The following is a 16158-nucleotide window of genomic DNA, read 5'->3' as shown; positions in this document are numbered from 1 at the left end:
CATGTTCTTCAAGATCAGGCCAGTGGCAGATCCCTTTTCTCAAGCATCTTCTTCAGGGTGGATTCCTCCTTCTATTTTTGACAGAGGACCGATTTCCGTTTGTTGGTCGCCACCTGTGACCTGCCCTTTGTGGGTGTATCATTAACTCCCAAGCATCATCTTGGCAACATGGCCCATATTGCCCGTTTGATCCCATCTACCAGTTTATAAGTTGAGAAAAACATGTGTTTCTGAGGTGAAAAATTGAGGCCAACTCCAAATGTGAGTACAGCATTTCTTAGCAAAACAAGTGGAGTTAAACTTAGACACCATGAAAGAGATTTTGGTGCCAAACAAATGGCGTCATCTTATCCGCTGTGTTGGTATACACACCGAGATCTAAGGTAACAGGAAAAGCACGGAATAACAGCTCAATTTCCCAAGAACTGCAATAAGACAGGATGCAATGGATCAGCTGTGTCTCCTGAAGGACAATGAAAACTGAAAACGCAAATTCATGCAATTCCTATATAATTTGCTGATTATTAAAATGAACAACATTCAAGTGAGTGATTGTGTTTGAAGGATAAAACGTGTTGCCCATCCAAAGATAAAAGGAAAGCAGAAGCTTCAGGTCACCGCTGGAGAAGGAACATTGAAGGAGGAAAAATGAAGCAACCTATTGGCTGCAATCTCAGAAATTCAGGCAAATTAGAGGAATGAAACATGAGTAACTGTGCAATTAGTCCATGGGAGGAAGAGTTGGGGAAATATTTAAATCACATCAGGGGAGCAAGTCAGATACTAATAAAGTTGAGTATGTGATTCACGGAAGAACATTGCTCAAAAATGTGACTTCAATTTTGGTGAGGGCCCAAACTGGCTCTTTCTCTGCCACTCAATAATTTTGCTTTAGTTAATTTCTTTAATACAGAAAACATACGAAGCTCCTCCACAAATAGCACCAGTGAATTAACACAGAGTCGGGAAGAGAACATGAATTGGAGTGAAAAACATGGTTGCAGAGATAGATTTGAATATTTTTCTAATGAAGAGGGTACACAAGTGAAAAGGCCAAATCCTCTCGAGACAGCTCCACAAGAAGGAACATGACTCAAGATTGACACCCAATGGTGGAATGAAGGAGGATGAACTTACGGCCAGATTCTGAGGCAGAACATTTGGCAGCAGTTATGGGAGGACTGCAAAAAGCTCAGATGGGGTGGTGATTTGAGGGATTTATTCCAAACAAAGAAACTGATGACAGAGAAACTCCCTTACCCAAGTAATGAGGAAGTTAGTGGCTTTTTTCATATCTCTATTTCCTTGTTCCAGGATTTCAGTTCCCCATAATTTTTCTACTTTTGATCTCCCAAGCATTATTCCACTTATCTCTTTCCAGTTCAATTTTCATTCCCTCTTCTGAAGCTCGGCAGGCTTTCTGTGATCATCTTTTTCATATGGTGTAACAACTATTTAATAGCCAATGATATTATGATCTCTGGATAGTATGCACCATCCTTTCATCATCCATATTAAATCCAAAATCGTATCAGACTATATTGCACATTTGACCAACAAAGCAAGCAGCTTTCACAACATTTGTCTCAATTTACTACTTATGAACAGACACTTTACTGAGCATTACAAATTCTGACAATAAAATTTCACACTGAATAAAACTTTGAATGTCAACCTTTTTCACCGATTTCAAATAATGATACAAACATTTTTTAAAAGATAAAGATAATGCATTTCCAAGTCAAGCATTTAACTAAAGAAAACCAGAAACTCAAGACAAACCACCGCATAAGGGGTGGAGCCACCGTGTCACAGGTTGTTTGAATACAAGCAATAACCGATATAGATTTAGACGTACAGCAAGACAATAAAATAATTAAGAAAAAAATCTAAAATGTTTTAACTCAAGTTGAGAATGCATGAACTGCTCTATTAATGTTACAATCCCTCTGCTTCCAAACAATTTTTTGAATGCAAAACGCATTGAGTTATTTCTGGAAGAAATGATATACAATATAAATCCCAGCCTCTCTTTCAAGTCTTTAACATACTGCATTAATTTCATACAATTACAATGGTGACTAGTTGAATGTGATCACTCCTGATTCAAGAACACTGCATGTCCATCACTGGAGCAATACTTGTTTTTAAAAAAAATCACTGCAATACAGTAAAGCTCTGCCAATTTGGAACACCGAACCTGAACTTCCTAACTCACGGACCACAATCAGTTAAGGATTGGGAACAACACCTCCTCCACGATCATCCTCAACACCGGTGCCCCATAGAGCTGTGTTCTCAGCCCCCTACTAGACTCCTTATACACCTATGACTGTGGGGCCAAATTCCCCTCCAATTCGCTTTTCAAGTTTGCTGACGACACCACCATAGTGGGTCGGATCTCAAACAATGACAAGACCGAGTACAGGAATGAGATAGAGAATCTGGTGAACTGGTGCGGCAACAATAATCTCTCCATCAATGTCAACAAAACTTCAGGAAGCGTAAAGGAGAACATACTCCTGTCTACATCAACAGGGACGAAGTAGAAAGGGTCGAGAGCTTCAGATTTTTAGGTGTCCAGATCACCAACAACCTGTCCTGGTCTCCCCATGCCAACACTATAGTTAAGAAAGCCCATCAACACCTCTACTTTCTCAGAAGGCTAAGGAAATTTGGCATGTCAGCTACGACTCTCACCAACTTTTACAAATGCACTACAGAAAGCATTCTTTCTGGTTGTATCACAGCTTGGTATGGCTCCTGCTCTGTCCAAGACCGCAAGGAACTACAAAAGGTCGTGAATGTAGCCCAATCCATCACGGAAACCAGCCTCCCATCCACTGACTCTGTCTACACTTCCCGCTGCCTCGGCAAAGCAGCTAGCATAATCAAGGACCCCACGCACCCCGGACATTCTCTCTTCCACCTTCTTCCTTCGGGAAAAAGATACAAAAGTCTGAGGTCACGTACCAACCAACTCAAGAACAGCTTCTTCCCTGCTGCTGTCGGACTTTTGAATGGACTTACCTTGCATTAAGTTGATCTTTCTCTACACCCTAGCTATGACTGTAACACTACATTCTGCACTCTCGCGTTTCCTTCTCAATGAATGGTATGTTTTGTCTGTATAGCGCGCAAGAAACAATACTTTTCACTGTATGCTAATTCATGTGACAATAATAAATCAAATCAAAAACCTCTCGGGGGGGGGGGGGGGGGGAATAGCCTGATTCAACGGAACTTGAGTGTGGCCTGCAGACATGTCCAGATAATTTAAAAATCAGATTTTGAAATTTCTGCTTCATCTTCCTCACTATCGTTTGATTCCCATTTCGGAAGATCAAAGAAGGAACCGCCCAGTTTATTTTCATCATCAAAAACTTCAATAGCTAATGGAAATCCTTGTGAAAACGCCATGTCTTTTTTTTCATGTGTTGGCTGATTATGCGCATATTTACCATTTGCCTGCTCACCAAAGCTGCAAGCTGGTAGGATAACAGTGTAAGCACACCTCTGCTAGAGGAAGACATCGTACTGAATAACTGAGTGCCACCAATACTTTCTCTTTGAACTTGAAATCTTAAAAAAGGAGACAATAGTTCCTGCTGATCCTACATATTTCTATTCCATGCAGAAATACTTTGCTTTTAGTTTAAAATAGCTATAATCGCATGCAAACTGAGAATGGCAATGAATACATCTTTCAAACTAGTGACAGAAAGGGGTCATTCAATGCAAGGTTGGTGCAACCCAACCAATGTGGAATTTACACTCAAGTAGTCTGTCACTTCATTACTTGGCTAAATACTACACTTCATTTTTAAGTTCACTTCATTCTCAACAGCAAATCAACACAAGTTCAACAAACTCCACTTTTCCATATTATTGTATTCAACAGCACATGCAAAAATTCATCAATGTAACTTCAGCAACCCAATTAAAAATTAGTTTCAAGCCCTTCCATACATTAAAAAATCACTTTGATCTGATTGGTCTTGTTCTCTGCTGTAAACTGTTTGTAATTTAGGCTTTAAGCTGAACAGACTAGAATGTGCAAGGGCTGAGGAACTGCCCGATGCACCGTGGAAATTACTGAACCATTGAAGTTAAAATCAGTTATACTAAGGGAAATCTCAAACTAATACAGGCATGACTTAATACTAAGAACTGGTAAGTATCACTTTCTTCAACTTTGGATAGAAACACCCTTTACATTCCCATTTTAAAAAGCTATTTTACATGAAATTTAAGTGGTCTGACATTTTTAATTACATTTCAACAAGTACAATACGATTTGATAGAATCAATTAATGCAGACTCATTAGGAACATTTTCACACATAAATGAAAGTTGGAGTGAGAAATGTAGAGGTCCTCCAGAGTCAGGCCCTTCCCCACTGAATAGATGATTAGCCAGAAGCTATCATTAGTTGCAAAGCAATTTAAGGTCTCCCACGATGTCAAAAATGAAAGGAAACAAGGGAGAAGAAGCATCATCCTGTAAATCAGTAAATGAGAAATCCTCTTTCCAGGTACCCAAGGGCACCTCGTCCTTTTCTGTTAATTCTAATAACACAAAATGATGAAGGCGGCAGAGGGAGCTTTAGAAGAAATTGGGCTTATACGCAACACCTCAATTTTAATCTACGCTTCAAAATACTTGAAAAAATGCTTTCACAGTATGCAAATAAATAAGGCTACATTATTTAAGTACATCAAGATGAGCTTATGAAATTAGGGACAAAGGTTTTTTTTGCCTAACAAACTCAAAAGATCAGACATAATACACTCATTGCCTGCTGCATGACTACAACAACTGAAGACCTTTAAAAATAGAAATAAGATGGCATAATCTGTTCTTGTGACTTACCAATGTATTCAAAAACGAAGACTACAAAGAAAGGCGTAACAAGGTCATTTATCCCTTGAACATATCCACTGGCTGGGTGCCTTATCGCCCAAATGAAAAGAATGCGTTCAAAGATCTGGAAAATAATTTTAAGAAACTAGAATGAAGGAAATTCGTTCAGGTGTAGCAAATATATTATTCAATTTTTGAAAATGAATGGCAACACAAATTGTGTCTCAAGGGCAATGTGCACATATCACTGTACCTGAACAATAACAATTTCAAAGCCAATCCTATTTCTTTGTCACCTCAAAAGCACTGGCCTATGGGGAAGTTCATCAGTTTGCATTAATAAATCAGGGCAAAACTAAATCAGTGTTGGATTTGATTCTGTGCTTTCCAAGTTGCTTGCTATTTCAAGGATTCATTATAACTAGCCTTTTAAAGTGATATACTTTCATTTTTATGATCAAAAGTATCAGATGTCTTATGATTTAACTTTCCTGTCCAATACTGTAAAAGCAACACTGCTGATACAGAAGTAAAATATCTAAATATTAAAAATCATGCAAATGGCACACATTTCCTATTGCCAAAACTTACTTCTTGTTGTCATGATCTTTGCAAACACAACATCAACGTTTAATATGGAAACATATGCATTTATAATTATTGTTCCAAAATTAAAAAGTTGGCTGACAAAGGACGCTGCTCTGAGCACTGTATCAATGATGCCAGCTATTCATTACTCTTGCTCTTGTCCACAGCACTCTAGGGGCTTTAAAATGCAAACTCCTGCCAGGCAGACAGACATCCAGAAAGTGCAGCATCTTCTACAGAAACTAAATTAATAGGGGCATAGAGTACAAGCGCAAGGAGGTTATGTTGAACTTGTATAAGACTTGTATAAGCTTGGCCTCAGCAGGAGTATTGTGTCCAGTTGTGGGCACAGCACTTTGGAAAGATGTGAAGGCACTGGACAGAGTGCAGAAAAGAAACAAGAGAATGGCTCCGGGGTTAGGAATTTCAGACTAGGAAAACAGATTAGAGAAGTTAGGACTGTTTTGTTTGAAGAAAAAATTGAGGGCAGATTTGAAACAGGTATTCAAAATCACGAGTGTCTGGACAGGGTAAGTATGGAGAAACTGTTCCCACAAAAACGAGGGGGAACAGATTTAAAGTATTGGCAAAAGCAGCTAAATTGATAGGAGGGAAAACTTTTTCACCCAACGAGAGGGGTGACACGGTGGCACAGTGGTTAGCACTGCTGCCTCTCAGCACCAGGGACCCAGGTTCATTTCTGGCCTTGGGAGACTGCATGGAGTTTGCATGTTCTCCCCATGTTGCATGTGTTTCCTCTGGACACCCCAGTTTCCTCCACACTCCAAAGATGTTTGGATTAGGTTGATTGGCTATGCTAAATTGCCCCTTAGTGTCAGTGAGATTAACAGGGTAAACATGAGGCTGCAGGATAGGGTGGGATTGTTGCAGTGCAGGCTTGATGAGCCGAATGGCCTCCTTCTGCACTGGAGAGGTTCTGAGTTCTATGATTCTAACAGTTGGTTGGGGTCTAGAATGCACTGCTGGAGTATGGTGGAGGCAGGTTAAATTGAGACTTTGAAAAGGAAGTTAGGCTGCTACCTGAAAAGGAAGAATTTGCAGGATAACGAGGAAGAGGCTGGGTGGGGAGTGGAGAAGGGGAAATCTCAAGGTAAATTAGTCATTAGGAGAGCCAGTGCAAATCCATCTGAACTGTGACAATTGTGTGATTCTGTGAAATCAGATACTGAAAATGAAAGAAAGAAACATGGGGTTGAGAGATCAGAGAAATAGAAAAAAATAGAGTTTTTAAAATCAACAATAATCAAAATTTAAAGAAATGTGACTCCACACTTGCAAATGTTCAGTGTCAGTGTTGCTTAGCAGTAATTAACACTGAACATGCCATTAAAACAATACTTACACTATAATGGGCAAGTTCTAACATTTTCTGACAAGTTTAGTTGGTAGTTATTTAAAAGATTAAATGCAGCAACCTCACCTCATTCAGTGTATTTGAATGGTACATCAGACAGTGAGATGTGTTTTATGGGAAGTTTATGGAGGAACTTTCTGCATTCAATGTGTTTTAACTGCAAATATGCGGTGGACAGAAGTTGCTGTTTGATTCCACACAATTAATAGTGAGTACCGTTAGCCACAGCATTATTTGTGCAGCAAAATCCAGCCATTTTCATGCAAGCAGTTCTTGGACTTAAGACGCAATTGGTTTCTGGAAACCGTGTCTCAAGTCAAAACGTCTCAAGTCAGAATCAATTTTCCAAAGGAACAATGTTATAAATGGGGGATTGGTTCATGAACTAAGGCCCCACACCCGATTTACTTGTTAACCATTTCTCCTTTCCGACTTGATCTCACAAATTTATGTTTGAGATTTTGGTTAATGTTTTAACCTGTTTTGGAGATTGTTAACCAGGTAATAAGGGTCTTTTTGGTCTTATTCTCCAACGAAGGGTGCCAGGGGCCACGTGATGAGCACGACCTGAATCAGAAATGCGGTTCTCAAGCAAAAGGTGTCAGACCACAGGCAGCATTGTAATCAATGGGAAAACTGTCAGCGGAACGAGACCACCTTTTCATTGGCAAAAGGCGATCTCATTTCCTGCAGGTTTTAGACATTCCTCCCAATGCATTCAGACCTCAGCTGGAAGGTGATTTGCTTTTGGGGCTGTTCACTGTTGGCAGAGCCTGGCTCCACGCAGTGAAACGTTCAGGTGTGAGACGCCAAAATCATTTTTCAGAAAATCGGTTCCCGGTTTTTGGCCTCCAGTTCCGTCGGACTGAAGGATTTTGGGGGCCAAATATTGAGGGGGAGGTTTCTCCACTTCCCTGGGCTCATCCAGTATCAACAACCAAATATATATTTTTTAAAAGATGGGCAGCGCAGAACACGGATGTGCACGTATGAACATTTGAACGTGTTTGCTGGCATGACATCGTAAAGTCAAAACCAGCATTGTAAAGCCAAACAAGGTGCCAATTTATAAATGTCGTTAAGTGCTAGCCATCACAACTCAAATGTCATAAAGTTGAGGACTGCCTGTATTTGCAACTCTCTGACCACTAGGTGGGGCTCTGGTGCAATTGAAAGAATTTGCATTTATATACCTCATTTCATGATCCCTGGATATCCCAAAGCACTTTACAGCCAATCGATTACTTATTAATACAGTTATGTGGACAAATTAATTTGATTTGACCAGTTACATTTAGTATTTTATGTTTATTTTATCCTAAATCTTTGGGCCTGCATTTGCACTGGCAATAATGGCGAGATCATCCATGCTCACCGTGATCACGGAGTACATTGGACATGAACCTTTGGAGTCCACAACTGACCAAGATCAGGAAATTGCTGTCCTCATGCCCCTGCTCTTCCAAAGTCTTCGCTATAATACTGTTTGATAGATTCAGCATTGAAATCAATGTAAGGGTATGAAATTGTTGCACTTGCCCACTAAACATAGCAGAACAGTACGGACTAACACATGCACGTACAAGTAAATTTGCACTTTATAAGTCATATTACTGACAAACAATAACCTCTCACACTGGATTTTTTTTTCCAGTTCAAAGGACCAGGTCTTCAGAATTGGAAATGTTGGATATGTACAAAAAAAAATTGCTTTTACTTATTCTTGGATTTTCACTTCTCTCTCACTATCATCTTCCTTTCCCTCTGTATTTTGTTTTCTGTTTTACAATGAATTAAATCTGGTTTATACATCCTGGTTTAGAATCTGGCTCTCTTTGTGAGAATGCCTGCCCTGTTCACAGGCACAACAGGTCTCCTCTTTAAGGCACATGCTGATCCAGGTGCCTGACGATTCCATGTTGCTGCTCAGAGTCCCACAAAAGGTCTGTGGGCAGCTCTCAGTGATGAGAAACAAGTGCTGTTCCCTCACTGCTGACCACTGGATGCTGAACAGTATGTTTTTAAAAATTTGCACAATTTGCCTGGAAAAATGGCCCAGAATTTGAAAAACAATGATGGTATGCAAACAGGCCAGCAACCTACGATAAGCAAGAGTTACCTCACAAAGAGCACATCATCACAACTTGCCGGCCAATTTGCGCTGCTCCGATAGGTCGGCAAAAACATCACTTTTGTGCTCAAGGGTGAAACAAAAGGTCTAATGGGGTCCACTATTAGATTGCAAACTCCAGCAAATTCAGGGCCTAGGTTTTTTCTTCTCCTCTTATCCAACTCTAACTCTGCTCCCAATTGCATATTTTTTAAACCGGTAATTGCCTGCTACATGACCTAATTCACAGGTCCCCATTCCCCAGACTTACCCTGTAGCCACAGCAGCAACTTTGACTGATTGAGACTAATTTAATAGCCTTTTCTTTTGTTACATTAGGTCCTCCTCCCCAGCAAAATTCTGTGGTGGCTGTCTCTTTTTCTTTCAATTGGAAGATTCATTCAGTTAAGCATCTTAAACTAAAGCAGGGTGCTGGACGGTAAAGAGAGTTTGACAAAGGATTGTGTGGAGGAGTAAAAGGAGACATGGTGGTGGAAAAGATGCTAACAAACTGTGTATACTTAGGCAGACAGATGGATTGACTTATACAGATATATGTGCGCACACACACAAGTACAACGTCCACTCATAGCAGGTATGTTCATACCAATTTGATTTTGATTTGATCTATTATTGCCACATGAATGAGGATACTATGAAAAGTATTGTTTCTTGCGTGCTATACAGACAAAGCATACCATTCATAGAGAAGGAAACAAGAGAGTGCAGAATGTAGTGTTGCAGTCATAGCTAGGGTGTAGAGAAAGATCAACTTAACACAAGGTAAGTCCATTCAAAAGTCCGACAGCAGCAGGGAAGAAGCTGTTCTCAAGTCGGTTGGTACGTGACCTCAGACTTTTGTATCTTTTTCCCGAAGGAAGAAAGTGGGAGAGAGAATGTGCATGGGGTCCTTAATTATGCTGGCTGCTTTGCCGAGGCAGCGGGAAGTGTAGACAAAGTCAATGGATGGGAAGCTGGTTTGTGTGATGGATTGGGCTACATTCACGACCTTTTGTAGTTCCTTGTGGTCTTGGGCAGAGCAGGAGCCATACCAAGCTGTGATACAACCAAAAAGAATGCTTTCTATGGCATCTGTAAAAGCTGGTGAGAGTCGTAGTTGACATGCCAAATTTCCTTAGTCTTCTGAGAAAGTAGAGGCGTTGGTGGGCGTAACTATATTGTGTCGGCATGGAGAGAAAGAGAGACCAGGACAGGATGTTGGTGATCTGGACACCTAAAAACTTGAAAATCTCGACCATTTCTACTTCGTCCCCATTGATGTAGACAGGAGCGTATCCTCCACTACGCTTTCTGAAATCGATGACTATCTCCTCCGTTTTGTTGACATTGAGGGAGAGATTGTCATCGCACGTGTTCACCAAATTCACGATCTCATTTCTGTACTCCGTCTTGTCATTGTTTGAGGTCCGACCCACTACGGATGGTGTCATCAGCAAACTTGAAAATCGAGTTGGAGGGGAATTTGGCCACACAGTCATAGGGAGCTGAGGACACAGCCTTGTGGGGTTCCAGTGTTGAGGATGATCATGGAGGAGCTGTTGCCTATCCTTACTGACTGTGATCTGTGGCTTTCCTGCTGTATGCACTGGATGATTTTAGTCACATTGGACAACTCTAGTCACATTCAAAATTTTTGTCTGTCCAAAACATTAAGCTTTACAAGATTCCACTATACCTGAAAATGCAAATTTCTCTTTCAAAGCGAGCTTGGATCTTCAATAAATCCCTTTTCACTTGGGGGGGGGGATTGTGGGCAAATTCATTACATCATGAAGATGCAAACCATTCCCTGAACAAGTTTATTACTGCAGTCAGTGCTGAGTCATGCAGCTGAAACCCACCACCAGTTCTAGGTGATTAAGGTAGATAAGGTAATCGCATCTTAACAAGAAACCTTATTTTCCAAAAAAGTGCTAACACTCAAAAACACGTGAACAGCAACTTTGTAATTGGCAATCACGGCAGCAGAAAATTATTTGTGCTCTTTGCTTGATTTAAACGATTGCCCAATTGAAACATGACCTGTTTAAGCAGTGGAAACTGCTCTTTTTATTTGTTCATAGAATGTGGGCATCACCAGCAAGTGCAGCACTTATTCCCATCCCAATGAAGCACCTTCTTGAACTGCAGTGTGGTGTGCACATACATCCACAGTATTGCTCACAAGGGAGCTCCAGGATTCTGACCCAGTGACAATGAAAGAATGGCAATATATTTCCAAGTCAGGATGGTGTGCGACTTTGAGGGAAACTTGCAGGTGGTGGCGTTCCTCTGCAATTGCTGTCTTATCCTTCCAGGTGGTTAATAGTGCTGACCTCCCGACTTTTCAGGTTCTGATGGAGCTGTTGTGTATTTCTAGCATTTGCTGTTTTAATTTAAGATTTTAGTTGGGTTCCTGTCATTCTTAAACAAACGCAGAGCTCACACAGTGAACAAATTGCTACTGCAGATTTATATTCTCATGAATAAATTAAGATGATAAATTATGGTCCAACCAGAAACGTTTCGTATTAATCTCATTATTTCACTCACACAGATTTATTGTTTCAAACATTAGTTATTTATCTTGCGCCACCTGGGAAACTCAGAACGCAGATGTTTAAGGTTCAATCGGAAAATTTACAAACCACTTAACTCTTTCCATACCAAGGATTTGGAATTTTGACAGTATTAAAAAATGGCAGTGTTACCATGGCCCTACAATGATAAGTCAAGAACAGCATTTACACATTGCAGAGTTAAAATTAACCATTGGAATTCATGGTGTGCATTTGAGTTTGGCATTTCACCTTCCGGAGTGTAGTTCAAGTGTGACTTGAACTGCTTCTCTTGGTGGGTGCAAGATCTGATGACGTCTGATTCAATTACCACTAAAAAAAATGAAATGGATGGATCAATCGCCAGTGATCTAGGCTCTTCCAACAACTCTGCACAATCTTCCAAACAAACATGTGGGAACTTGCACTAAAATTGGGAGCGTTGTCCACAGACTGGTCAAGCAAATGCCTAAAGTAATCAGATACAGAATCATACCGATAGGCAATGTCTCACACTATTCCATCACTATCACTGGGTATGTCCTGTCCAACCAGCAGGATAGACCTACCAGATGTGGCTGCATAGTGGCATGCAGGCAGGGGAGACTGGCTCTGGGCATGCACAACATTCCATACCCCATGGTGAGTCAAGATATCAATTCAAACGTGGGAGAAGAAAGATCCTGCTGATTTTCACTGACCACCAACCTTCAACTACTGAATCATTGCTCCTCCATGCTGAACAAGATCTGGAACAAATACTGAGGGTAGCAAGGGCACAGAATATGCTCTGGATCGAGGCTGTTAGTGTCCATCGCCAAGATTGGCTCATAAGCAACACTCCAACTGAACTGGCCAAATCAGCCAGGCTGGGCCTGCAGCAGGTGGTGAGAACACTGACAAGGAAAAAATCTGCATGACCTTATCCTCCCCAATTCACCTGCTGCAGATGCATCTGTCCATGACAATATGAGGAGTGACAACTACAAAATTCTTGTGCAGATGCACGCTGAGGACAACATTCAGAGTGTTGAATGGCCCAACTCCCAGCTAAACGGGACAGATTCATAGCAGATCTAGCAGCTCAAAACTTAGCACCCACGAGGCACTGTGGCCAAACAGCAATAGAATTGCGTTTCAGCACAGTATGCAATCTCATGGCCATTGTATCCTTCATCATTTGCATCAAGCCAGGGAACAAACCCAGGTTCAATTCATGTAGAAGCACATGCCAGGGTCAGCACCACAATGCATCTATAAATGAGGTGTCAAGCCGATGCAGCTAAAAACCATAGGACCAGCTAAGTGATCCCACAGCCAACAGATCAGATCAAAGTTCGGCAGTCCCTGAACATTTCTTTGCAATTTATGGACAAAAAAAAAACTAAACACACAGAGGCAGCTCCATGAACATCCCTGTCCTCAAAGATGGGGGAAGCTTGCATGAAATAGCAAAAGACAAGGCTGCCAACAGTGAAGAGGATAGTAACAGACTTTAGGAAGCCATGTCAACTGTTGAAATCCAAAGAATGCGAAGCAATCCATTTTGATAAGAAAAATGATGAAAGGCAATATAAACAAAATGGTACAATTTTAAAGGAGGTGCAAGAACAGAGACTGGGGAGGAATGTGCAGTCTTTGAGATAGCGCAGGACATTGATGAGGCTGTTGAAAAGGCACGCAGATCCTTAATTTGTAAGCAAGGAAAATGTAGAAAACATTTATCAAAACCCTGATGGTTCAACGCAGCTCAGTATAATGGCCTTTTCTGAACACCACACTTTAGGAACAACATCAAGTCCTTCAAGAGGGCACATGGCACTGCCAGAAAGGGTGATGGAAGCAGAAATAACAACTTTGTAAAGGAATTGGATAAGTATTTGAAATAGATTTTTTTAGTGCAATGGGGAAAGAGCAAAGGAGTGGGACTAATGAAGAGCACTTTTGAAGAGCTGGTACAAGTATGATGGGCAAAATGATCATCTTCGGTGCTGTACAATTCTACAATTCTAGCCCTAATTCTATAACAAACTGCAATTTCAGAATAAGACTATCAGTGAGCTACTGTGCATTGCAGTTGCGTTACTTTTATGAGATTGACAGACAGAGTTTCACTAGTATCTAATTCTTCTAATTGCTTGATGCCAGGATCGGATTTTGAAATGGCAAACATTATATTCCCCTGCACTCAATATTCCTTGCGTTGCTGAGCACAAAACTAATTTTGTGGTGACAGGGGTTGGGAAAAGAACACATTTTTGCCCCAAATATAAAGCAGAGGAGAGACTGAATAAACTGGGATTGTTCTCCCTAGAAATACGGAGGCTGAGGGGTGACCTGATAGACGTCTATAAAATTATGAAGGGTATGGATAAGCTTTTTCCCAGGGCAGAAATAACAATTACAAGGGGGCACAAGTACAAGGTAAGGGAGGAAAAGGTTCAGTGGAGATGTGCGGGTGAAGTTTTTTTTTACACAGAGGGTGGTGGGGGCCTGGAATGCACTGCCAAGTGAGGTGATTGAGGCAGATACGTTAGCGCCATTTAAGACTTATCTGGATAGACGCATAAGCAGACAGGGAATAGAGGGATATAAATGGTTGGTCTAGATAGGCAAACGTGATTGGCGCAGGCTTGGTGGGTCCAAGGCTGTACTGTTCTTTATTGAGGAAGAACATAAAACAAATTAAGTTTTGAATGTTATATCCATAAAATGTTAATTGAGGTTAATTAGTTGGACCAAAGAAGTTGGTAACCAATTTCAAAGACACTAAGGAAATGTTATATCTAAATTTCACTCGACAAGCAAACATCAAGAAATACATGGTGGAAAATTTCAAGCTCTCTTTCTCTCTCCCCCCACCCCGCCAAACCCTTGAGGGGTCATGGCACTGCTGCATAATAACAGGTGCCACATTTTGCAAGTTTTAATTATTTTGGCTTGCCAATTTGTTAGAATATTAATCTTCACAAAGATAGCCGATGTTATCACTTCAATCAATCAAGATTGATCCAACCTATATGGTGGGTACCTTGTGTTTAATCAGCATTTAAGGTGCAATATAACACACCAGTTAAACAGTGAAGTCCTGTCATTCACAGGGGTTACATTCCCATGAAACCTCACAAACTATAAACATACTTTACAATGGGAGTCAATCAGATAGGTTCCAGCTGGCCCAGAATTTTACATGTATAATGGATCCAAGGCAATAAAAACCATTTCAAATAAATTGTAAGATAAATTTACCAGGGAAATTGTTCAAAAAAACAAGAAAAATGTAAAATTTGTCATGTTTACAAGTTTCCCCTGCAACGTCCGCATGTTCCAGGATGGGATAGAACTATTGGACTGTAATGAGGGGTGAGGTAGTAGTCAGCTTAATCAGTAACCCTACTGGTCAGTGGGCAAAGAGAGCTAAGATAGAATCAGAAATCAAATTTTGGCATCCTGCCTCGCAAACAAATAAAGAGGGAACCAAGTCTGGGAGGCTGATATGGCAGTTCCAGTCAAAGCGCTTGCTTTAAAAAGGGCACTTTTTAAGGAGGCCCCAAAGTGCCTCACAGCAAATGAATTCATTTTAGAAGTTATGTTGGCAAACATGGAATCCAATTTCTAAACAAGTTTGAGCAAACAGCAGTGAGACGAATAATCAGTTCTGGTGCATTTGATTGAAGAACAGAAATTGGCTCACACATTGGAAGAGCCCCCTTGCTCTTCCTCAAAGCAAGACCAGAGTATTTCTTCTTACACCTGAACAGGCTTCATTTAAGTCTGTGCCAACTAGTTCGAGACAGAAGAAAATATTTAGTCCACAAACAGGGATCGTGTTGTATTGTTTCCTGTGTTACAGAATTATATCGCTATTAATATAATTATAGAAGCTGAAATAATAATAAATGTTACGCTGTTCATCTTTGTCTAGAAATAATTAATAGTTTCAGTCAAATAATATTTAGTGGAGGGAATTGTGCCTCGGCCAAGACTGAATGTCAGACAATCAGTCTGACAATAGAGTTACAGGAGAAAGACAGGTGGTAGGGCAGGAGAGAGCTGGGTGTCATTAGAATACATGTGCAAACTGATCCCATGTCTACGAATCAGGCGAGTAAAGGGAAGCACCGACAAGAGCATAACAATACCTATCTACCGACAGCACTTGCAACTTGGTGTATTTGTAATGCATCTCTCCTGTCAAAAAACATCCTAAATTGCTTCATGGAGGTCATGTCAGGGTAAAATTCATGTCAAATCAAATAAGGCATTCTGGGGGTCATCAAAAACACAATTCCTCAGCTAGATTTTAAGTGTCAAGTAGGGAATTCCAGAGCTCAGAGTCCACATAGCCAAACGATGGGGATGCAGAGATCATGGAAAGAGAATTCTGACGGCGGGGTGAGGATTTGTAGAGCTAGGTGACATCACAGATGTACTGAGGTGACAAGGCTACAAAGGAGGACAACTCTAAACCATCAACCTCAATGACCAAGCCTGGTGGAATAATAAATGTAAGAGTATGCAGAGAGCAGTGCCAGGCATACCTGAAAATGAGATGTCAACTTTGCGAAGCTATAAACACAGATTATGTGGATGTTAAATGATGAATGCGGCATTCTATAAACAGAGCCAAGTGATTCCATGACCATGCTCCACAATACTGCCTA

General features: G+C 40.7%; 1 protein-coding gene across 10 annotated transcripts in view; it reads right to left on the bottom strand.

Annotated features, from left to right (window-relative positions):
* The window catches only part of tbc1d22a (TBC1 domain family, member 22a), a 395279-nt gene that overhangs the window by 278078 nt on the left and 101043 nt on the right, over nucleotides 1–16158 (bottom strand). For all 10 annotated transcript variants that reach the window (XM_078235533.1, XM_078235530.1, XM_078235534.1 and 7 more), the window contains one exon: nucleotides 4873–4987. In XM_078235533.1, the coding sequence (XP_078091659.1) occupies nucleotides 4873–4987 (115 nt within the window). The remainder of the gene's footprint in view (nucleotides 1–4872; nucleotides 4988–16158) is intronic.

This window comes from Mustelus asterias, chromosome 19 (assembly GCF_964213995.1).
Source record: "Mustelus asterias chromosome 19, sMusAst1.hap1.1, whole genome shotgun sequence".
NCBI classification, from domain to species: Eukaryota; Metazoa; Chordata; class Chondrichthyes; order Carcharhiniformes; family Triakidae; genus Mustelus; species Mustelus asterias.
This window is presented reverse-complemented; position numbering and strand designations above follow the sequence as displayed.